The sequence below is a fragment of the Myotis nattereri genome (genome assembly GCF_964212035.1).
Source record: "Myotis nattereri genome assembly, chromosome: 3".
NCBI lineage: Eukaryota > Metazoa > Chordata > Mammalia > Chiroptera > Vespertilionidae > Myotis > Myotis nattereri.
The window spans coordinates 131094330-131119370 of NC_138077.1; the positions used below are offsets into that span (position 1 = coordinate 131094330).

Consider the following 25041-nt stretch of genomic DNA (forward strand, 5'->3'; position numbering starts at 1 on the left):
TCCTCAAAGTGGTCTGCCTCAAAACAGAACTCTTAGAGCTTCCTGCAGCTCTCTCATTAGTGGCCCTTAATACACACTCTGTCTTGTGCTACAGTTACTTGCAGGTTTTATTTCTGCTGCTATACATTTGATAGACAGAAGACAGACTATATCATATTCATTCCTCTGCTTAATACCAACTAGGTACTTAGTAAATGTCTACTGAGTATGAATACAAGTTTAAATATAAATTAGTGTAAATATCTTAAAAGAACATAATCATTAAGTAAAGGCTTTACACGTCAGTATTTGGTACTTTGTATTCTTTATGGGGAAGACCAGGTTGCCTGAGAAACTGAGCAGAGAATAGCAGAGTTCATCCAGCTCATCAAGTATTTGAGCTCCTGCTGCGTAAGAGGTAGTGTGGTACAGAAGAGACAGATCTGGATTTGAATTAAGCCTCATCTGCCCTTGGGCAACCTATTTATTTATTTAAGATTTTTAAAAGTGATTTTTAGAGAGAGAGGAAGGGAAAGGGAGAAAGAGAGAGAAACATCAAGTGGCTGCCTTCTGCATGCCCCCTACTGGGGATCTAGCCAGCCACCCAGACATGTGCCCTGATGGGTAATTGAACTGGCAACCTTTCAGTGCATAGGACGACACCCAACCGATGCAGTCACAATGGCTGGAGCCAACCTATTTAACCTCTCTGAGGCTCAGTGTCCTATTCTGTAGGTATTTTTAATGAAGTATAAAAATTATAATTATAAATAAAATTTAGGTAGGCACTTAATAAATAGTAGTATATTAATAATTATTATGTCTAAAGTATATAAGGCAATTTAAAGATACCAAAAAAAATGGAAGAAATACCTATATTAAAAAGTCGGGGAGAACTTCGATTCACGGAAACCAAGATGGCGGCATAGGTTAACGCCGGAGATTGCTGCCTCAACCACCCACTTCAAAAAACAACTAAAAGACAGAACGGACATCATCCAGAACCACAGGAAGGCTGGCTGAGTGGAAATTCTACAACTAGGAGGAAAGAGAATATCATACCCAGACTCAGAGGAGGCGCAGTGCTGAAGTGAAATACTCAGGTGCGGAGTGCACGCGGAGCAGGCTGGAGGTGGAGGGCGCGGTTGTTGTTTTCAATTGGGAGGGAGTTTCAGACTCTGAGTTCCAGATCTGGGCGAGTCTCTAGGGACCCAGACTCAAACGGGAGAAGCAGGACTGTCTGGCTTCGGTCGGAACTCGAAGGCAGCTTTCTCTCCGAGGTTTGCAGCGGTTGCTGGGACTCTGAGAGGCAGAGCCCCTAGGGACAGAACTGAGAGCAGCCATAACTCCTTGCTCTGCCCGCCCTGTAGATCCCCGGGGACCCGCCCTGCCCAAGCCCTGTGCAGAGCCATTTGCCGGATAGCCTCAGGCAAACGATAGATTAGCACCGCCCTAAAGATCCAGCACAGAAGCTCTCCCACTGCAGACACAGCGGACTCTCATAGCCAGTTAGCCTAGAGGTCAAATCACCCCCGGTATTGCCGACAACAATCAAGGCTTAACTACAACAAGACTGCGCACAAAGACCACTAGGGGGTGCACCAAGAAAGCATAAAAAATGCGGAGACAAAGAAACAGGACAAAACTGTCAATGGAGGATATTGAGTTCAGAACCACACTTTTAAGGTCTCTTAAGAACTGTCTAGAAGCCGCCGATAAATGTAGTGAGATCCTCAAGAAATCTAATGAGACCCTCGATGTTATGATAAAGAACCAACTAGAAATTAAGCATACATGGACTGAAATAACGAATACTATGCAGACTCCCAAAAGCAGACCACAGGAGTGCAAGAATCAAGGCAAAGATTTGAAATGCGAAGAAGCAAAAAACACCCAACCAGAAAAGCAAAATGAAAAAAGAATCCGAAAATACGAAGATAGTGTAAGGAGCCTCTGGGACAGCTTCAAGTGTACCAACATCAGAATTATAGGGGTGCCAGAAGATGAGAGAGAGCAAGATATTGAAAACCTATTTGAAGAAATAATGACAGAAAACTTCCCCCACCTGGTGAAAGAAATGGACTTACAGGTCCAGGAAGCACAGAGAACCCCAAACAAAAGGAATCTAAAGAGGACCACACCAAGACACATCATAATTAAAATGCCAAGAGCAAAAGACAAAGAGAGAGTCTTAAAAGCAGCAAGAGAAAGAAACTCAGTTACCTACAAGGGAATACCCATACGGCTGTCAGCGGATTTCTCAACAGAAACTGTGCAGGCCAGAAGGGAATGGCAAGAAATATTCAAAGTGATGAATACAAAGAAACTACAACCAAGATTACTTTATCCAGCAAAGCTATCATTCAGAATTGAAGGTCAGATAAAGAGCTTCACAGATAAGGAAAAGCTAAAGGAGTTCATCACCACCAAACCAGTATTATATGAAATGCTGAAAGGTATCCTTTAAGAAGAGGAAGAAGAAGAAAAAGGTAAAGATACAAATTATGAACAACAAACATGCATCTATCAACAAGTGAATCTAAGAATCAAGTGAACAAATAATCTGGTGATCATAATAGAATCAGGGGCATAGAAAGGGAATGGACTGACTATTCTTGAGGGGGAAAGGGGTGTGGGAGATGCGGGAAGAGACTGGACAAAAATCGTGCACCTATGGATGAGGACAGTGGGTGGGGAGTGAGGGCGGAGGGTGGGGGGGGGGAACTGGGAGGAGGGGAGTTACGGGGGGAAAAAAGAGGAACAAATGTAATAATCTGAACAATGAAGATTTAATTTAAAAAAAAAAGTCATTGTTGTAGAGTTTCTCTTTTTCTAAAGGATTCTAGAGAAAAGGAATATTTGATGTTGAAGAAATTTACTAACTGTCCCCTTGCCAGAATCAAGCACATAAACTACAAACTTGATCTTAACTCTGGGTTTTGATTCAAACATCTTCTACCTCTAAAAATAAAGGGGTGGAAAAAAGTAGGTTTAAAGTTGTGAGTATGTGAAACAGTTTATTCTTGTTTTATTATTTAATTACTGTATTATTTATTATTCATATTATTAACCTACTTTTGCCCACCCCTGTATATGATAAAGTTCAGCTGAAATGAGTGATATAGGTTTAAAAAGAAAAGTTGTCAAGTTGTCTACATGCTACACCAATGGTTTTCAAACTCTTTGCTCCCAGTTGCAAAGAATTGTTTAAAAAACAACTATGTAGCTCCCTGCACGTTTAAGTTGAAGTCTATAATTTTCATCATAAATTAAATAATCTTATTTCTTTTTACTTATTAATAGCAGATAAAAAACAGTAAATATTCCATAAGATGGAATGTTATGAGGATTTACTACTTCGTAACCTTAAAAATGTCCCTCTCTCACAGTTGGCATTACACTTAAAATATATATATATATACACACATACATACATACATACTAGAGGCCTGTTGCATGAAATTCATGCCCGGCCTGCACCCTCTCGCAATCTGGGACCGCTGGCTCCTAACCACTCGCCCACCTGCCTGCCTGATCGTCCCTAACCACTCTGCCTGCCTGATTGCCACAACCACTCGCCTGACTGCCTGATTGCCCCTGCTTGCCTGCTTGCTTGCCTCATCGCCCCAAACTGCTTGCCTGCCTGCCTGATCGTCCCTAACCACCTCTGCCTTGGCCCCTGCTGCCCCAGCTTCGTCTGGAAGGACGTCTGGAATGATGTGTGGAAGATTGTTCGGCTGTCCGGTCTAATTAGCATATTATGCTTTTATATTATACTAGGGGCCCGGTGCACGAAATTCATGCACTGGGTGTGTGTGTGTGGGGGGGAGAGTGTCCCTCAGCCCAGCCTGCCCCCTCTCACATACTGGGAGCCCTCAGGCGTTGACCCCCATCACCCTCCGATCGCCTGATCGGCCCCTTGCCCAGGCCTGACGCCTCCGCCAGAGGTGTCAGGCTTGGACAGGGGACCCCCATCTCCCCCCGATCACTGGCTCTGGCCCCAGCCCAGGCCTGAGGCCTCTGGCCCAGGAATCATGCCTGGGCAGGGGACCCCCATCTCCCTCTGATCGCTTGCTCCACCCCCCGCCCAAGCCTGACGCCTCTGACGCAGGCTTCAGGCCTGGGCAAGGGGACCCTCATATCCCCCCAATCCCAGGCTCCGCCCCCCACCCAGGCCTGATGCCTCAGCCAGAGGAGTTGACCCTCATCACCCTCCGATCACCAATCACCGGATCGGCCCCTTGACCAGGCCTGAGGCCTCCGGCAGAGGTGTCAGGCCTGGGCAGGGGACCCCCAGCTCCCCGCGGTTGCAGGCTCTGCCCCTGCCCAGGCCTAACGCCTCTGGCCTAGGCGTCCAGCCCAGGCAGCGGGGACCTGCAGTGGCAGCGGGGGGCGCCGCGATCGTAGGCTTCGCTTTAGGCCCAGGCAAGGGACCCCTAGCTCCTGGGACTGCCAGCTTCGACTGTGCCCAGCTCCCATCGCTGGCTCCACCCCTACTTCCTGCTATCACTGGCCAGGGCGGCAAAGGCGCCTGATTTTCCTATCATGACTGGGGGGCAGGGCAAAGGCGGCCCCAGGGCCGCCTTTGCCCTGCCCCCCAGCTCTTAGCTCCCCCCTGGGTTTCCGATCACTGTCAGTGGCAGGGGGCTTCTTCCTGCTTTCCCTTTCGCCTCCCTGCATTGTGCCTACATATGCAAATTAGCCACCATCTTGTTGGCAGTTAACTGCCAATCTTAGTTGGCAGTTAACTGCCAATCTTAGTTGGCAGTTAATTTGCATATAGCCCTGATTAGCCAATGAAAAAGGATCGCCGTACGCCAATTACCATTTTTCTCTTTTATTAGTGTAGAAATTATGAGGATTGACCATAATTGGAGTATTTCATGGTATGACTTGATAAAATAAATTTTAACTACCCTATTACATAAAACACTCTGAATCTTTAAAAATTATGTATAATTTAGATCCATAGGTTTTGAAAAATCAGATAGTTTGTTACCTAGTTTATTAACATTAGTAATAGAAAGAGAGGACAGGATAGGCCAGACATTATAAGCATGGTCATCTAGGCAGCTTCACCAGAAAGGTGCAACTTTATTTTCCTCAGAGAACCCACCATACCCCCGCCCCGGTCCATTCCCTGCAAATAACTAGGGACAGGAATCAAACAAAGGGGAAGATGGGTGCATGTGCAGTGAAGTTGGGGTGACTTAAAGAAGGTGCTTGCCTGTCAGTTTAACCTGGGAACAAAGATCATTGGTTAGGAGGGTGGGTCCCTATGCACACCCATGAAAATTGAGGAATACATAATCCCCAAAGAATTCTCTCTCTTGCTTGCATGCTCTTATGCTCCTATTTCTTGCTTGCTCCATGACCTGTGCACACGGCCTATGGCCATGCAGGCCCCACATGCAATGGACTGCAGCTGGGTACACAGGCTAAGCTAGCCAGATGCTGGACTGGACTGTGCTTAGAGCAAAGACTCTGGGCAGTGGCTTTAAGTCTAGCTATGCTGGAGAGACAGCTGGACTTTTTCCATGGCAGGCTGGAGGGAAATGAAACCTTGGAGGGGAACTCCCTTAATATTGTATCTTAAATAAAGCTTTGCATGATACCTCATCCTCCGTGGGGAGCCTCAGAAAATTCCTGTTCCCGGGGCTCCCCAAGAGCTCCACTACCAGTAACAGGTGGGGGGACACAGATAGCAACTAACCCACCGATAACAGTTACACAAAACATTCTACACTTAAAACAAAAAGCATCTCTAGGCTCTGGTACTTCAAGTGGTTCTGAATTTCCATGCTTTCCAAACATACTGAAATACCCTATTTGTAACACAGGCTTTTCCTCTTAGAAATATGCATAACACAAGGATAGACAGAAAGCCTTTTGAATTAATTGAAGGTGCGAGTCTTCTGATTTCTTCCTTTGTTTAGCACCATTCAGGTTGTTATACCTTTATGCCATGCAAGATTTGAAATGGCTGAGAGGTGACTCTCTGGCAAAGTGGGAAGTAGATTAAGCAGGTTTATTCTCCAGCTCATATATTTTAGGGAAGAATACTATGGAACTCTAAGAATTATCCAAGCAGGCCCTGGCCAGGTAGCTCAGTTGATTAGAGTGTTGTCCTGAGATGCCAAGGTTGTAGGTTCAATCCCCTGTCAGGGCACATACAAGAATCAACCAATGAATAAGTGAACAACAAATCCATGCTTCTCTCTCTCTCAAATCAATAAAAATTAATTTAAAAAATTATCCAAGCATGTATCCCCCTTAGAGAGTCTTCATGCACCTTCACAGGTATGTGTACTCCAAAATGAAGATTTCAGCAATATATAATACCAAACAGCGATTAGATAAATTTCCCCGATTCATACTACATCTTTTCTCCCTGTTTCTCTTCTGATCCAAAGAGTGGGGGAGGAGGGGAGAAAATATTTTCCCAAAACGTTGATCAAAACTTAACCCACCTTCACTTCAAAGTTGAATAAAGTGCTCATGATTATTCAACTTATAAAAAGGGACTGCCAGAGATATTAAAATTCCAGAAAAAGCTCAGAAAATGATTTTAAAAAAAAGTTTAGAATAGCAAGCAAATAGTTGAATCTGGACACCGTCTGAGTATGCTTGCTTTCTGCAAGTAGGCATGTGAATTTCAAATGGGAATAATGGTGATCATAATTCAAGAGGGCACACTGAAAATTTAACAAGAATCCCTTCCTCCACCCACCCACGGCACTCAGCCACCAGTACTGAGAATCATTACTGTGAGAAGTCAAGTCTTACCTTTTCAGAGGTAAGTTAGTTTTAAGCTATTTATTATCTTTTAATATCTACATTCATTTATACTTAAGGAATAAAATAAGGTTGATGCATAATAAAAATATACTTTCCGGAGGAATCTGAAATCTTACCGAAATGGAGAATCTTTTCTCCTCTTTTCTCTGAAAACACTCATGCCTGGTTTCTTGGTTTGGGAGGCTCCAAAATCACTGTCCTCAAAGTCTTCCCAACTATCTCCAGACTTGAACACAGTCTGACCCCAACGCCTCCTCATGCTCTTGTGCCCCAGCATGCTGCTTGGCTTCTGTGGTGGAAAATCAGTCATCAGCCTCTTTGATCATTTGCTGAATGCTTTTATGTATAAGCTATTGTATTTGATACTAAGTGTCCCCATTCTCAAGGAGCTTCCCTATAGTTATGGAAATAACATACATATATATAGATACATTTAAAAGTATTACCAAAAATAGAGGTAGCACACGCTAAAAATACAGCAGGAATTGAGAGAAGGGCGAGATCTCTGTAAACTTGGTTTGGAGGGAGACTTGAAGACTTAGGATCAAAACTGACTCTTCATTGATGGGTAATTTGGAAAACTGCCATGTGTTGGCTGTCTCTCTTTAAGAAGTGACAATTTCTCAAAGCCTTCATTTCTTCCTCCTTAAATGGGAACATATAGTATTTATCTAACTTGGTGTTTATTAATTTAATAGTAAAATACATTGAAAGTCCTTAGGATAGGGCCTCACACACAAGACTTACTAAAGGTTAGTGAAAGGGCAAGGGCTACGCCGCCCTCCATCTTACCCCAGATCCTCCATTATTGGGCAGCAGCCATTAGCCATGTGCTCAGCAAAGAGCTTCTTCCCGGAAGCCCAAGCCTCTGCTAGCCATACCTAGGATTTCTTTAAACTAACCAATGATAATCAAGGGAAGTGCGCACCATAGACACAACCACATCCTGTGTAACAAGACCCCGACTTGCGCCTGGCCAATCGGCAGGGCCCACAGTCCTCTCTCCTCCCCTTACTCCAAACCCCCTATAAAACCCCTCTCCCCACAGAGCTCTCTATCCCTCTCTCTCTGCCTCCTGATGCTGTGTCGGCGAGTGTGGTGGACGGGGAGCTCGAGCTAGCTCGAATAAAGGCTCTTTTGCTTTTGCATTGGACTCAGCTCCCTGATGGTCTTTTGGGGATCCTGAAATCTGGGCTTAACAGTTAGGTATTATTGCTGCTGTTGTTATTATTAGTTTGGAAGAGGACATGTATAAAGTATGGCTTTTCAATAGGAAAGGGCCAGAGTTTGTTCCAGGAAAAAAGGGTAGAATAAGTTTACAGAAGCAGGTGGTTTGTGCTGAAGTAGTGGAGGATGGGGTTGCAAAGACAGATGCATACTACATTATGAAGGGCCTTCAATGTCTGCCTAAGAAATTGCAGCTACCCTGTGGGTAATAGAGAACAATAGAAAAAAACCCCCACACAAAACAATGGGATAAAGCAGCCGTGGGCAAACTACGGCCCGCTGGCGGATCCGGCCGTTCGGCTGTTCTATCCGGCCCGCGGAGCCGAAAGAGCTGAGGGTTCTCCTCCTCTCCCCTCCGCTCCTTCACCAGCAGCAGTGTTAACATGGCAACGTCGGGAAACACGGCCGCAGCTCCTTCTTCTGAGTCCAGTTTAAGAACCCATTGTGGCCCTCGAGTCAAAAAGTGTGCCCACCCCTGGGATAAAGGCAGCATGCTAGAAAGGTCAGGCTTCAAATAGGAGGCCTTTAAAGTGACAGTGGCATGCAGTGACAGGGGGAACAGATTCATAGTGTTTGGAATGCTCAGGAAAGAATACATTTGATATCAACAAGGGAAAAAAGGTCTGGATTTTATGTCTATCTCAAAAGAGGTCAAAGGACCATGTGGTAGACACTGCTAGTTGCCCACCCAATAGCCATCCTCACCTTCTTCCTTACTAATATTTTGTTCAATGCATCAATATGCCCAGTTAAAATATCCAAAATTCCAGCCTCCTTTGCAGCTATATGTAGACATGTGACGTGATCTAGCTAGTGAGCTGTAAGTACAAGTCTATTGGGAGGGACTTCCAGGAAAGACTTTGCTAGCATGTACCAGTGTTTTTCACTCTTTCCCCTTCTAGAAGTCAGATGCAACCCTATAGGAGCAACAACTATCTTATGTCCATACAAATAAATGCTGCCTGCTACGAGGTAGAACAGGAAGACAAAAGCAGTCTGGCTACTTTTATCAGCAGCACCAGTCCTGGCTTGCCCACCACTTGACTTCTTATGAGAGAAAAACAACCACTTATTGTTTAAGCCACAGTGGTCAGGTTTCTGTCATAGTCACTACATGTGACCCTAGTGGACACAGAGAAAGAAAGGCCAGGACACTTTAAAAGTTGGAGCCTGACCATTTCAGAATGGTGATTCTCTTAATAGAAATAAAGAATTAGGAAGAAGACCTGGCTTGGGAAGACAATGAGTTGGTTCTATTAAAATTTACATGGGGTTGTTTGGGGACACATAAACTGAAAAATCCAAGGCAATTGAAAAGTAGGGAATTTGGAAGCAAGGTGAGCAAATGCAACTATGTTGGGAGCAAGAAGATGCTTGAAGAATGGATATGCTATTACTTGAAGTTGATGGAGTCACAGTGATGGAGGATGACAAAAACTGTTATTTGCCAGATTTTAGTACACCACTGTTTTCTTTGCCAGGGAGCATGAGCTCCAGACTAAAAAGAATAAAAAGATTTAAAGCCTCAGATGAGTAGAGTTAATCAAAGGTTATACTTAGCTGAGTTTAAGTCTTATTTCAGCTGAATTGTATTTTAGGGAGCTGATGTTGTATGCTGTTAAACAATGTCAGTTATATGAAGTAGTCTTGTATGTCTGCGAAAACTGGAAAGGGGCAATATATATAATTTTTATAAAGTAGAGGGTGGACTTTTACAAATTGCATATTAATAAGGTTGGTATAGAATGAGGGAAAAGATTGTAAAATTAGTTATAAAGGGAAAGTTTTTAAGCCTTGAGTAAAAAAAAGTGGTAGATTATATAGGCCACCAGGTAGTCTACATGGACTTGAGCACAGCAGGTGACAGAGTCTTTCATGCTATCAACAAAATGAAGGAATGAAAGGACAACAAAGGTGGATCAGTACTGTTATGGACTGAATGTTTACATCCCCCAACTTTATATGTTGAAATCTATATGTCCCCCCAAAAGTTATGTTCCATTGTGATGGTATTTGGAGATGGCCCTTTAGGAGGTAACTGGGGATTACATATGAGGCCATGAAGATGGAGGTCCATGTGATAGGATTAGTGCCTTTATAAGAAGAGACATTAGCCCTAGTTTGGCTCAGTGGATAGAGTGTCGGCCGGTGGACTGAGGGTCCTGTGTTCGATTCCGGTCAAGGGCACATACCTAGGTGGCAGGCCCAATCCCCAGTAGGGGGCGTGCAGGAGCTGCTGATCAATGATTCTCTCTCATCATTGATGTTTCTCTCTCCCCCTCTCCCTTCCTCTCTGAAATCAATAAAAAATATATTTAAAAAATACTGTGTGTGTATATACATATACACTGAGTGGCCAGATTATTATGACCACCTGACGTTTGTAGGCAAATTAGCTATAATTTTGTGCTGAAGTTGCTAGAGGGCCAGACTATTATAAAATAGGGAAGCAGGTTGTTTACTGTGACAGTAGAAGTGATTTTTTTCTGAAGATATGGATAAACAATGTGATTTAACAGCCTTTGAACATGGGATATATGTCTATATATATATATATATATATATATATATATGTCTATATATATACACACACATATATATGTACATATATACATATACATATATATATACACACACACACACATATACATACATACACATAAATACATACTGAGTGGCCAGACTATTATGACCACCCCATCAGTACTTTGTTGGGCCACCTTTTGCCTTCAATACTGCGGCGATTTTTCTTGGCATTGACTCCACGAGATGTTGAAAGGTGATGCGAGGAATCTGACACCATGCCTGATGAATAGCACTGTCCAGTTCTGTGAGATTTGATGGTTGTGGAACCAGCTGCCTGATGGCTCTTTTAACTTTATCCCACAAATGCTCAATTGGATTGAGATCTGGTGATTGTGGGGGCCACCTAAGCAAGGTAAAGTCCCCCTCATGTTCTTGAAACCACTCCTGCACAATACGAGCGCCGTGGCATGGCACATTGTCTTGTTGGAAGAAGCCATCTCCATTGGGATACGCCATCAACATGATAGGATGAACCTGATCAGCAACGATACTTAGGTATGTTGTGCTATTCAGATGTTGTTCCACACGAATTAAAGGGCCCACATCATGCCAGGAAAACATGCCCCAAACCATAACACTGCCCCCACCAGCTTGAAGGGTTGTACTCATGCATGTGAGGTGCATGCTTTCATGCTGTTTCCGCCAAATTCTCATTCTGCCATCTGCATGATGCAACTGGAAACGTGATTTATCGGACCACATGACTTTTTTCCAATGCTCGACTTTCCAATCTTTGTGTTCCTGTGAGAATTGGAGATGTTTTATCTTGCTAACTGCAGACAGCAAAGGTGTTCAAACAGGCCTTCAGCTTCCATATCCCATACGATGCAGTGTACGGCTATTTTGCCTGCAAACGTCAGGTGGTCATAATAATCTGGCCACTCAGTGTATTTTTTCAAAAAGAGAGACATTAGAGAGCTTGCTTTCTCTCTCTCTGCCACATAAGGGCAAGGCAAGAAGTACTGTCTATGAGCCAGGAAGAGGGTTCTCACCAAAAAATCAAATTGGTTTCCTTAATAATTAACTTCCCAGATTCCAGAACTGTGAGAAAATAAATTTCTGTTGTTTAATCCACCAGTCTATGGTATTTTGTTATGGCAGCCCTACCAGAATGAGTACTTAATTCAATAATCTAAGAGTACTGATTAATGGATCAGTGTCAATCTAGAACAGCGGTTCTCAACCTGTGAGTCGCGACCCCTTTGGGGGTCGAACAACCCTTTCACAGGGGTTGCCTAAGACCATTGGAAAACACACATATAATTACATATTGTTTTTGTGATTAATCACCATGCTTTAATTATGTTCAATTTGTAACAATGAAATTGGGGGTCACCACAACATGAGGAACTGTATTAAAGGGTCGTGGCATTAAGAAGGTTGAGAGCCACTGATCTAGAAGAAGGTTCGAGTGGTCTGCCCTAAGGCTCATTGTTCATCATAAAAGTAAAGGAGAAAAATCAAATGAACAACTAAATGAATCCATAGCTGGTGACAAGCTTGATAGGATGGTTAAACTGAGAAGACAAAATAAGGGTTTAAGAACACTTATTAGAAATTTGAGAAGTAAAAATAAGGTATTGTAATTTTTGAATCCTAGAGATCAAGTACACAAAGAAAGGCACAGAATATGTGATTTAGCACTTGTTAAAAATAACCTTAGAAATTTTAGTTGACAAAATGCTCAATCCCAACTCTGGAACTTATTAGCTATTGAAAAATTTAGGATGAGGTTATTGGTTACTTTAACTTAGTGAATGCATGCCGGGGGGTGCCTAGCAGAGTGCATGACACTTAGTAGTTACTTAATAAATATCAGCTTCCATTTCTTGTCTCTCAATATGAGTCAACATTTGATGTTCATTCCAAGAAAAATAAACAAAAACAGAAATGTAATCCTTAGTGGCACAAGTGAACATATGGCTCTGGAATGTTGGAGGTGATTCACCATTTTTCCCTCCCTACCTGCTGTCTGCCTCTGGTTCTGGCAGCCTCATTTTACATGGTAAGTAGGTGATGAGGGGACTCAAAGGCTCCTTCATACACAGGAACCAAAGGTTACTCAGCCACTGGTGAACAATGTCATAGGTGGAGTATGTGAGGGAACGGGGGTGCTTCTCCCTAGAGAAAAAGGCAGATGATGAAGGGCTATTTTCAAACATCTGAAAGGCTGCCTTCTAGAAGAGTGCTTAACCTTTGTTAAAAGCTACAGAAAGCCAGATTTTAGCTCAGTATACAGAACTTTCTTAGTCAGAAAGTATGGCTTTCTCAAGACCCTGGAGGTTGATCAAAAATAGTGTGGACATCCATTCATTCACCAGATATTTGTTGAGAATTTACCATGGGCCAGTCCCCATTTTGGTTTTTGGGTCTGTATTGATAAATAAAACAAACATCCCTGACTTTATGGAGTTTAAATTCTTGTAGGAAGAGCCAGAAAATAAATAATACACATAAGAAACAAGTAATCAATAGCATGTTAGAATGTTGTTGTTGCTATTGGGGGCAGGGCTTACTTATAGTATATCAGGCCCACAGGACTGGATAAGGAATTAGACACTGTTCTTTAAGATCTCTTTCAGTTCTAAAATCCGCAAATACAATGCATTTGGGAGTATAGCATACATCTTGAGGAGACAGTTAAAATATATGGCACCTGACAAGCTCCCTGAAATGAACAAAAGAAGTGGGAAGAGGAAGTTTTATATTATGCCTGACACTTAAAAAAACATTCTGTTCATGTTCATCAACATTTAAAAACAGTATAAAATTACTATTAAAATCCTTATCAGCTCTCTTTTGTCCCAGAGTTCTTGTGCATCTAAGTAACTTAAGAAAAGTCTGTAGCATACAAACTTTATTACGTTCATTCTGAGGTTTTCTTTTTAGAATTTTATATCCTGCCAAGCTCTTGCCAGAGAAAGTAGAGGCTTTAACACAGAATAATCTTTTGTATCTTCCCTGACATTTTCAGGAATGCCTAGAACATGAAATCCTAATTGAACTAGTCAAACTACTGCACCTCAAGCGCCATGGGCTACTTACGGTTGGCATGTTCCTGACAATACTTGGAAACAGTGGTTGAGGCTGTTTCTGTTGGCTCTGCTGCTTTGGCGCTTGCTGGACACTCATGTTCTGTGGCGGCTGGATGGACTGCAGTGGCTGGTGGCTGTTTTTTGGCTGGGGCTGTCCAGCAGTCTGATCATTTATGTCTGGCAGAGGCGTAGGTTCTAGATCAATTAAAGGTGGTTTCGATTCTAGTGGTTGCACCTGCTTATGCAAAGGCTGTTTCGATTCCAGATGATGTGAGGAAGGGCCTAATACCTGTCCAACTTGAAAATATGGGTGTTTCAACGCCTATAAAAAACATGGAAATAACAAATGGAAAATGGTTTCACCTAAATTTATTGCATATAAACTGCTGTTTGACATTGGGCTAGGCATATATCACTAGCCTAGATAAGTTTAAAAAATTTAGAGAGCATCCAATTTCTCCCGTGTGGCGACTTTAAAAAGATAACCAGGAAAAAATGATGTGAGAAATAAATTTCTCAAGAGAAATAAAGCACAAGTTAGTAGAAAGAATGTAAAACTCACTTGTAATTTTAACATCAAGGCAAAGCAACTATTCTATTTAAGATTTTATATGAAAACAAAATCTACTTATAAGCACTGGTTAAATTTAATGTGATCAATTCAAACTAAAATGCTAGATACTGATAATGGTTTAGAGTCCATCCAAAGGCACTAAGAAATGAGTTAGAAAACCTATGTAGATTATTTAAAATGATTAACTCAAACATTTATAAAATTCAGGGCTACTCTTAGCTTAAGTATCCTATCCTATATAACAAAAGGGTAATATGCAAATAGACTGAATGGCAGAACTGAACAACTAATCAAAGTGTAATATGCTAATGATATGCTAAGGCTGCTCAACTGCTCACTATGATGTGCACTGACCACCAGGGGGCAGATGCTCTGACTGGTAGGTAAGCTTGCTGCTGGGGTCCAGCTGATCAGGACTGAGCGAGATGGGCCAAACATGCCCTGGAGCCCTCTCATGGCCCCTCCCTGGCCCCATCGTGCACCGGTGGGATCCCTCACCCTGGCCTGCACCCTCTTGCAATCTGGGACCCCTCAGGGGATGTCGGAGAGCTGGTTTCAGCCTGATCCCACAGGCCACTCCCCTTGGGAGGGCACCAGACGCAGGGCTCATGGCTCACGAATGCTGCTGTGGCAGCGTGAGCCTCTCCAGGATCGGGACTGATTGGGCACGAGCCCACGGCAGGCACAGTGGGGCCGGGATGAGCGGGAGCAGCCGGTAGGAGCTGCAGGCAGCGTTGGACTGCAGGTTTTTGGCCTGATCCCTGCAGGCCACCCAGAGGGACCCCACCCATGCATGAATTCATGCACCGGGCCTCTAGTAATAACATCTACTAGCAATAAAAAATTCTAAGAAAGAAGATTATAAATGCACACATTAAAGCTTATGTATCAATACACTGGCAAAGAGATGATATTTATGGGAAGAAAATATAAAACTACTAATGAAAATGATCACTGTTTGGGTTTTCACTAGTTCAGTCATCCAACTGCTGCTATTGCATGGGGTTGGAGGTGTGGGGCCTGGTGACAATCTAGAGCAGTGCTTCTCACCTGGGGGTGATTTTGCCCCTCAGGAGACATTTGGCAATGTCTGGAGACATTTTTTATTGTCATGATATGGGGGGTAGAAAATGCTACTCGCATCTGGGCATGCTGCCAGGAATGCGCTTAACATCCTGTGTGAACACAACAGTCCCCACAGCAAAGTTATCTGGTCAGAACGGTCAGTGCCAAGGTTGATGAAACTTGGTCTAGACCAGCGGTTGCCAACCGGTGGTCCACTGACCATTGGTGGTCCATGAGGTCCGAGAGGTTGGCGACCGCTGGTCTAGACAATGTCTGAAGCCTTCTGTGCAGCTCAGCTGTGGATGCTGATCCTCCTATCAGTGTCATATGCCTGGATGAAGGAGGGAAGCTCCCAGTTCGGCTGAGTTTCTATTGGGGGACCGAGGGGGGCCTCCATAAGATAGCCAAGCTGTTTTCCAGCACTTCCTACCCTATGTGAGCAAAACCCTAACCCAGAGTTAACTTCTCGGGTGTGTAAGGGAAGAAGGCAGCTCTCTACATGGGCCCGGTATCCTATAACTTAACCCTTCCCTAACTAGGTCTCCTTACTTGCACTAAAAAGCAGGGCTATGAAATAGTGAACAAGAAAATAGTTAAGAGTAAGGAGGAATATTTTGGCAGGGGTGGAAAGAGTTATTAAGATGTCCCTTACCACAACTGATGTATGTGTTAATTATACTGACATTGCTAAGTGGAACTCAACAAATATAGATTATTTATTTATTTACTATTTTTTTTATTGATTTCAGAGAAGAAGGAAGAGGGAGAGATATAGAAGCATCAATGATGAGAGGGAATCATTGATCGGCTGCCTCCCGCACACCCCTAACTGGGGATTGAGCCCACAACCTGGGCATGTGCCCCTGACCGGAATCGAGCCCGAGACCCTTCAGTCCGCAAGTTGATGCTCCATCCACTGAGCCAAACCAGCTAGGGCTAAATATAGATAATTTAAATACATCAGTACCTGATGCACAGAAGGTACTCAAATTCTGAATTAAGTCAGATTAATTAATACAATAAACCCTTAATTTTCTAGACCTCGATTTAATGGACTAAATTTAACAGACTAAATTTCCAGTCCGTATGCCATATATGCAAATTAATACCCTGTTAATTTTAAAATGCTTATTTTAACCAAGATTTGCTTATAATTAAATTAACAGGTTATTTTTGTTATTCAGTTATTTTTAACAATTTTATAGGCCATATGTTGGAAAAACACTATAGTAATTTCACCAACATAAATAAATATTACATATCTACAATTTCACTTCACATATTTAAATCCAAGAATCACCCCTCATAAAAAATGTTCCGAGAATGATTAGCATGTGATCACAAAGCATCATGAGCGGTCACTGGTTCTGTTGTCACATGGTCTAACTTTCTGCAGCAGTTGTAACTCTCTTAGGCTGATGTTCCCATGTGCTATAAGCCACACCCCAGGCCCCAGCCATGTGCGTTTGCTTACTCTGTGACTGGTGACTGCATGAATTTATAGACCTATTCAGTATAAATTTAAAATTACTGTAATACACATAGAAAATTTTTCTGTGAAATTAAAACTTTTCATACATACTTAAATTTAATTACACAAATGTGTCTACATAAGTAAAAACAGGTTAACTAATTTGTCAATTTTTTAACATATGCATTTGGAAAACCTACTTTATTACTAGAGGCTCGATGCACAAACTTTGTGCATGGGTGGGGTCCCTAGGCCTGGCCAGAGATCAGGGCCTATCAGGGGCAGTCTCACCCAGTCCTGTTGGATGGGGCTGCTGGGGCTGCTGGCGGGGGGCCTGGAGGCCTGCCAGCTGCCAGATAGGGCCTGCTGGATGGGGCGGGGGGTGGGATGGGGGAGGTTGGCTGGCTGTGGGAGCACACTGACCACCAGGGGGCAGCTAGCTCTTGCATTGAGAGTCTGCCCCCTGGTGGTCAGTGTATGTCATAGCGAGCGGTTGAGCAGCCTTAGCATATCATTAGCATATTATGCTTTGATTGGTTGAACGGATGACCAGACGACCAGACACTTAGCATATTAGGCTTTTATTATATAGGATGGATTTTCAGCTTTAACATACACCCCCTTGCCTGAATTAGTTCCTTATATTGAGGTTTTACTGTATGTTAATACTACTAAATTAATAATGCTTATTTTGGAGCTAGAACCTTTATGAATGTGTTTTGTAATTTCAAAGCTTCATCTCTAACAACTTTTCATCTTTAAGATACCAGCTACCCTTCTTCAAGAGAATCTTTTTAAAAAGTAATTTCTTTTTTCCTGTTTATTTAGTGAATATTTGACCATTGCAGTGTATAAGAAATGTACAGAAAGTTGTCAAGAAGAAATTAAAATAATCTCTAATGCCAACACCAAGAGAAAACTACTGCTCACATTTGGATGTTTTTCTGAGCAGTATTTTTTCTAGTTATGTAACATATACATTTAAGAAATAAAATCATATTATACATATAATATAGCTTACTTTTACACTTAGCACTTGAGAATTCTCTGAAACGGTTACTTTCTTTTAAAAATTTCATTTTTAATGGTGGCATTATAGTTCATAAGGATGTATATACTTTGAATGTTCCCCTAGAAACATTTAGGTTTATACTTCCAATGGGTAGTTTTAAATTAGCTTTGAATATCTACGGGCATATTCTTTACCCAACTTTCTGATTGTTTTTTAAGGTTCTTTATATACATTGCAAAATTGCTTTCCATTAGTATTTAAAGAAATAGCCTTTAAACTATTTTTATATTTTGTGAATTTCATAGGTAAAAAATAGTACTTAATTTTCATTTGCATTTTATTATAGTGAACAAGGGTTGCACATTAAAAAAAATTTTTTGTAATTTAAATTTCTTTTTCTGTGATTTTTTTTTTCATGTCTCATGCCCACTTTGTTTTTTTCTTCTTCTTAAACATACTTTTATTGATTTCAGAGAGGAAGGGAGAAAGAGAGAGAGATACAAACATCAATAATGAGAATCATCAATCATCTGCCTTCTACAAGTCCCCTACTGGGGATAGAGCCCACAGCCTGGGCATGTGCCCTGATCAGGAATTGAACTGGTGACCTCTTGGTTCCTGGGTCAGTTGATGCTCAACTGCTGAGCCACACTCAGCTGGGCCCCACTTTTCTAAGTAAATTTTAAAGACTTTTACTATAGAAGTAATAAATGTTTAGAAACATAAGTACACTGTCATGTGTGTTAAAAATAATAGTTTGCCTTTCAATTTTAAGTTTATATAAGAAAAAATTTTATAATCACGTCTTCTGAGTTTTCCCTTTGTTTTCTTTTAATACTTTTATACCTATATTTTTCTTATCTTGAAATCAAATATTCACCCATACTTTCTTTAGTTCTTAATAGTTTAGTTACCCCCCTCCATTATGTAAACCTGTGATTTACTTGTAAAGAATGATAAAAAAGTAAAACCTAAATTTACTTTTCCCCTAAGAGTTAACTGTTTATTGTCTCAGTAACATTCACTGAACAGTCCCCCTCCCCCCTCCAATTTGTGATGCCATGTTTACCTTACACTGACTTACAGTCTTTGCAACTCTGAGCTATTTGTCAATTCTCATGCTAGTACCCTCACTGTTGTCATTATCATCACTTTAGACTACTTTATATTTGCTAGGGCAAGCTCTCCACCCCTACCACCAGCTTCTAATTATTTATTTTTGTTCAAACCTGTTTTGACTATTCTTTCCCATTTGTTCTTCCAGATGACCTTTACAAAACATTTTCTCAAGTTAAAACTTGTTTAAAAGCCAAATAATGTTTTGGTAATTTTAATACTGAATTTACATTTAAATGATAATAAGAACACAATAATCTTAATATGACATTTTAACCTAAGCCTTTTAAAATTAAAGCCCATGTTTTTAATTTAAAACCATGGTGTTTTAAAGACCATGAGACTTGACATACAATACAATAAGGTGTAGTCACAAAGGAGCCAAGCGTGAGTGCCACGTGCTGCCCTCTTGTGGGAGAATGAACAAGAATCCACCTCAAAGGTAAGCATCAGAAAGTCAATTACGTCCCATGACTGGAGAGATGCCTTTTTACTACCATGACTAGTTTCTTCCTAACCAGCCTGTCACATACATGAATTTTTTATCTTTAGAGATTTATTCCTTTCAGACTTAACTTCATAATGTTGTTCATTTGAACCACAAAACACATAAAATCACTGGTTATTTTTGCAATTTTCCCAAGGATCTTAGATGCCTAGAAATTAATTCATTATATATATATTGGGTGCCTTAAGGCGTTAGGGCTTAATTCTCTTGGTAAACCCTGGTTGAGAATAGACTTACCTTTGATATATATATGTATATATATATTTTTTCCCCTGATATTGTAAATCCTCAACATTTAACAAAAGTATACCAGGGAGATTCATTTTACCTGGCTTGCTGTTGGTCGTTTTTTTGGATCCCAATTCAACATTTCAGTCATAAGCTGAATAGCTTCATTACTGGCATTGGGAATAAGAGTTTTTAAGTTTATAGGAACACACTGGGGAAAACGGAAATTCATCGAGGATGCAAGCTGATACCCTTCTGGCCAGTCACTCTGTTTAAGAAATATGTAAGTTGGGGGGAGAGCAAAAAGAAATTAGCAATCAATTTAAAAACATAGTAATAATACACAAATCACATGTGAAAATTTCAATGTTGATTCATATAATGTGAGAATGAAATACCAGGCCATATATACAATTCAGTGCTACAAACAGTATATTAAAAACATTGAACTGAGAGTTGGGGAAAAATGAGAAGGCACTTTTATAAATTTCAAAATATTAAACTCTTATCTAGTATTTGGGCGATCATGATGATGATGACATCCCAGTGACTTTAAACAAACTAAGGACACCTGCTTTACAAGGTGCCTGATTATGACAAAGATCCTCATTATATGTTATACATTGCATCCAATGTTGAAAATTGCACATCCCTGGGAAATAGCAATTATCTTAAAAAGTTTTAATAGCTACTGTTAACCATAAGGCACACACTAATTTAATTAGGCTATAATTATATGTAGTTAAACTTACTAAGTATATCCCAGAAAGTAAGATCTAGCTGAAGGAAATAATTTAATTGAATAGTATTCAGTTCAGCCCAGCCAGTGTGACTTAGCAGTTGAGCATCAACCAGGAACCAAGGGATCACTGGTCGATTCTCAATCAGGGCACATGCCCAGGTTGCAGGCTACATCCCCAGTAGGGGGCGTGCAGGAGGCAGCCAGTCATGATGTTTCTCTCTCATCAATGTTTCTCTCTATCCCACTCCCTCTCTCTCAAAAAAATCAATAAAAATACATTTTAAAAAAAGTATTGAGTTCAAGAGATCAAATGTCCATGGCAGAGGTGTATAAAAGGAAACAAGAAAAGGTTAAGAGAAAATAAGATCCAGGACACCTGGGATAATGGGCATTCACAGAGCAAGTAGGAAGGTTTCTAAGCAAGGACGTCTATGTAATTGTCAGTTGATCATCAACCCAAAGTTAAATATACAGAATTCTACTTAGGGCATTTTCCCTTTGGTTCTTAAACAAATGCAAGCACCTTTTTTCTTCAGTCTGGTGGGATTCTTGCTTTTCATAGTCCTCATTCCACCCCAATTTAAGAAAAATTAAGAATTATAAGAAAATTAACCGTTAAATCCTAAGCCTACTTGAAAATATCAGATAGCTAGGCAAAAGTTATAATCAAAAGTTATAACAACTTAAAGAGAAGAGTACTTACTTTTTTTGGAGTCCCTAAAACTTGGCAAATTTTAAAGATTTCATCAACCTCACTTGTCCCTGGGAAAAGTGGTCTTAATGTATATAGTTCAGCCATTATACTCCCAACAGCCCACACATCAATGGGAGAGCTATAAACTGAAGATCTTAATAAAACTTCAGGAGCACGGTACCTGTGAAAATAGAAACAAAATGAAACGGACTATTTTGATTGTGGTTTCAAAGATGGAGTGGCAGGAGGATTCTACTCTGTTTGGTCAAGCTTTTCAGTCACAGAACAGGTATTAAGTGCTTCTGTGCATCAGGCACTTGCACAGTGTGCTGGGGTTAAATTGGACATCACACGTTTTCCCAGGCCACAAAAGGCAGTAGGGCTGGAGACTGATATACATGAATTTATCCGAATAGTCTACAACAGGAACTCAAATGAATAAATATGGAAATGCAGTCTGTGATATATTAAGAAAAAGGGCTGGGAACTCTGAATGGGAACAGATATATTCTGAATGGCTACAGTTGCATAATTTTACAAAGCATTATATCCATGATATAACCTGAGGAAGAATAAAAAAACAAAAGATTAACAAGATTATTCCTGAATAGTGGGTTTTTTTCTTTTCTTTTCTTTTTTCTTTTTCTTTTTTTTTTTTGCTTATCAGTTTGGAAGTCCTGATTCCCTCAGCTGACTCAATTTCCTCAATTGACAATATTTTTAATTGATAAAAATACTCTAGCTATAAGAGCAAAAGTTCCTGGTGGAGGATAGTCTCAATTCTAACTCTTTTTTCAGCATTGAAATGTGTAAATATTTCAGACCAAATGTTTTGCAGTATTGCCCTTTGCTTCCATTCAGAGTATCTTTGACAGCTTTACTGAGCTACAATTCATAGAATATACAACCCATCTGTTTAAAAGTGTGTGATTCAATGGCTTTAAATATATGCACAGATTTGTGTATCATCAGGAACAATCAATTGTTTTCATATTAATAGAACTATATACTCTCTAGTCCTTTGTGACTGGCTTCTTTCACTTAACATGTTTTCAGGGTTCATCCATATTGTAGCATGTATCAGTACTTTTTCCTTTTAAATACTGAATAATAATTTGGATTGGTGATCACGTAATACAGCGTACAGATGATGTGTTGTAGAACTGTGCACCTGAAACCAGTGTCACCCTAACAAATTCAATTTAAAAAAAGTTAATGAGGACTGTATTCTACTAAGTTAACATATAAATAAACGCTTAGTAATAGTCAATTGTATGGACATATCACGTTTTGTTTAGACATTCATCAGCTGTTTTGATTATTGTTGCTGCTTTATCACTGCTCTGTAGTCTAACTTGAAGTCAGGAAGTGTGATACCTCCAGCTTTGTTCTTTTTTCCCCTCAAGATTACTTTGGCTATTCAGGGTCTTTGGTGGTTCTATACAAGTCTGGCAATTTTTTGTTCTATTTCTTTGAAAAAATGTCATTGGGATTTTGATAGGGATTGCATTTAATTTGCATATTGCTTTGGGTAATATGAACATTTTATATTGATTCTTTCAATCCATGAACACAAAATATCTTTCCATTTCATTGTGTCTTTTAAAAATTTATTTCAATAATGCTTTGTAGTTTTCAGTATATAAGTCCTTCACATCCCTTACGTTTATTCCTAAGGTATTTTATTCTTTTTGTTGTAGTTGCAAAAGGAATTTTTAGAAATTTCTTTTCCTGAAATTCCATTATTAGTATATAGGAATGTAGTGGATTTTTGTACGTTGATTTTTGTATCCTGCAACTTTACTGTGTTTATTTATTATTACTAATAGTTTTTTTGCTGGAGTCTTTAGGGTTTTCTATATAAAGAATTTGACCCCAAAGGCAAGGGAATTAAAGGAAAAAATAAATGAATGGGACTATATCAAACTAAAAAGCTCTACACCGCAAAAGAAACTGACAACAAAATAAAAAGGCAACCAACCGAATGGGAGAAGATATTTGCAAACAACAGCTCTGACAAGGGGATAATATCCAAAATATATGGAGGACTCATACAACTCAATACTAAACAAAGAAACAAGCAAATTTAAAAATGGGCAGCCCAGCTGGTATGGCTCAGTAATTGAGCATCAACCTATGAACCAGGAACTCATGGTTTGATTCCCAGTCAGGGCACATGCCTGAGTTGCAGGCTCAGTCCCCAGTGGGAGCATGCAGGAGGCAGCTGATCAATGATTCTCTCTCATCATTGATATTTCTATCTCTCTCTCCCTCTCTAAAATCAATACAAATATATTTAAGTAATAAAATACAAATGGGCATAGGACCTGAGCAGACACTTCTGTCAAGAAAACATACAAATGGCCAACAGATATATGAAAAAATGCTCAACTTCACTAGCAATTAGGGAAATGCAAATCAAAACTACAATGAGATACAGCCTTGCACCTATTAGAATGGTTATTATCAACAAAACAAGTAATAACAAGTGTGAAGAGGTTGTGGAAAAAAAAGAACCCTCATTCACTGCTGGTGGGGATGTAAGCTGGTACAGCCACTATGGAAAACAGTATGAAAGAAAGTTCCTCAAAATAGAGCTTAGAATAGAGTTACCACATGACCCAGCAACCCCTCTTTTCTGTATCTACCTGAAAAATTTGAAAAACATTTATTCACAAAGACATATGCATCCCTATGTTCATTGCAACATTATTCACAATAGCCAAAACATGGGAACAACTTAACTGTTCTTTGCTAAATGACTGGGTAAAGAAGATGTGATATATACAGTGGAATACTTAGCCCTAAAAAAGATGAAATACTGCCATTTGTGATAACATGGATGAATCTTGAGAGTACCATGCTAAGCAAAATAAGTGAGAGGAAAAGTTAAGAACCATATAATTTCACTCACATGAGGGATAGAAAACTGAAAGCAACAAATGAAGAAACAAGAAAAACAAACGAAACCTCATAGCCACAGACAATAGTATGGTGGTTACCAGAGGGAAGCGGGTGGGAGAGTAGTAAAGGGTAAAGAGGGACAAATATATGGTAATGGAAGATTTGACTATGGGTGGTGGGCATACAATGCAATATGAAGATAATGTACCACAGAAATGTACATCTGAAACCTACATAATCTTATTAACCAATGTTACCCCAATACATTTAATAAAGAGAAAAGGGAAACAGGCATTGGCTGAGACTGTCCTGGGCAAACAGGGGCAAATGGTTACTCTATCTAGCTCAGTCTTCTGACTTCTTCTTTTCTCTAACTACATTTTTTCCCTTAGTGACTTCATTCAATCTTGTGCTTTTTAACATTGAGGTCTTCTAATTTTACATCTTCAGCCCAGCTCTCTCTCCTAAACTACTGATCATAGATCCAGCTGTCTACTTTGACATCTCCCCGTCTGTCTCATATACATTCGCTCAACCCAAAACTGAACTGTGCTTCCTCCACCTCCCTCACCGTTCTCTAGCATTCCCTATCTCAATTAGTGCTGACTCCATCATTCCAGTTGTTCAGAGGAAAAACTTGGAGTCTTGACTGCCTTATATTATAGCCCCACATCTGATTTATCAGGAACTCATGTTTGCTCTACTTTAAAAACATACCCAGCATCCTATACCTCTCAATACCTCCATAGCCACCAGATCCAAGACACTATCATTTCCTTCTCAAATTATTAGAACAGTCTCCCTGCTTCTGTCCTTGCTCCTCTAAAATCTATTTTCTTTATTATTGTTATTATTATTATTATTTAATCCTCAACTGAGGGTATTTTTCCATTGGTTTTTAGAGAACGTGGAAGGGAGAGGGAGGGAGGGAGGGAGGGAAAGGGAGAGAGAGAGGGAGAGAGAGAGGAAGGGAGAGAGAGAGAGAAACATCAATGTAAGAGAGACACATTGATTGGTTGCCTTCTGCACGTGGCCCTAGGGCAGGGAGCCTGCAACCAAAGTATGTGCCCTTGACTGGAATTGAACCTAGGACCTTTCAGTC

General features: G+C 40.6%; 1 protein-coding gene across 5 annotated transcripts in view; it reads right to left on the reverse strand.

Annotated features, from left to right (window-relative positions):
- MAK (male germ cell associated kinase) overlaps positions 1-25041 on the reverse strand; it is a gene marked incomplete at both ends in the record, with an annotated part of 49643 nt that overhangs the window by 13119 nt on the left and 11483 nt on the right. For all 5 annotated transcript variants that reach the window (XM_081088087.1, XM_081088086.1, XM_081088085.1 and 2 more), the window contains 4 exons: positions 6894-7066; positions 13636-13947; positions 19700-19867; positions 21045-21216. In XM_081088087.1, the coding sequence (XP_080944213.1) occupies positions 6894-7066; positions 13636-13947; positions 19700-19867; positions 21045-21216 (825 nt within the window). The remainder of the gene's footprint in view (positions 1-6893; positions 7067-13635; positions 13948-19699; positions 19868-21044; positions 21217-25041) is intronic.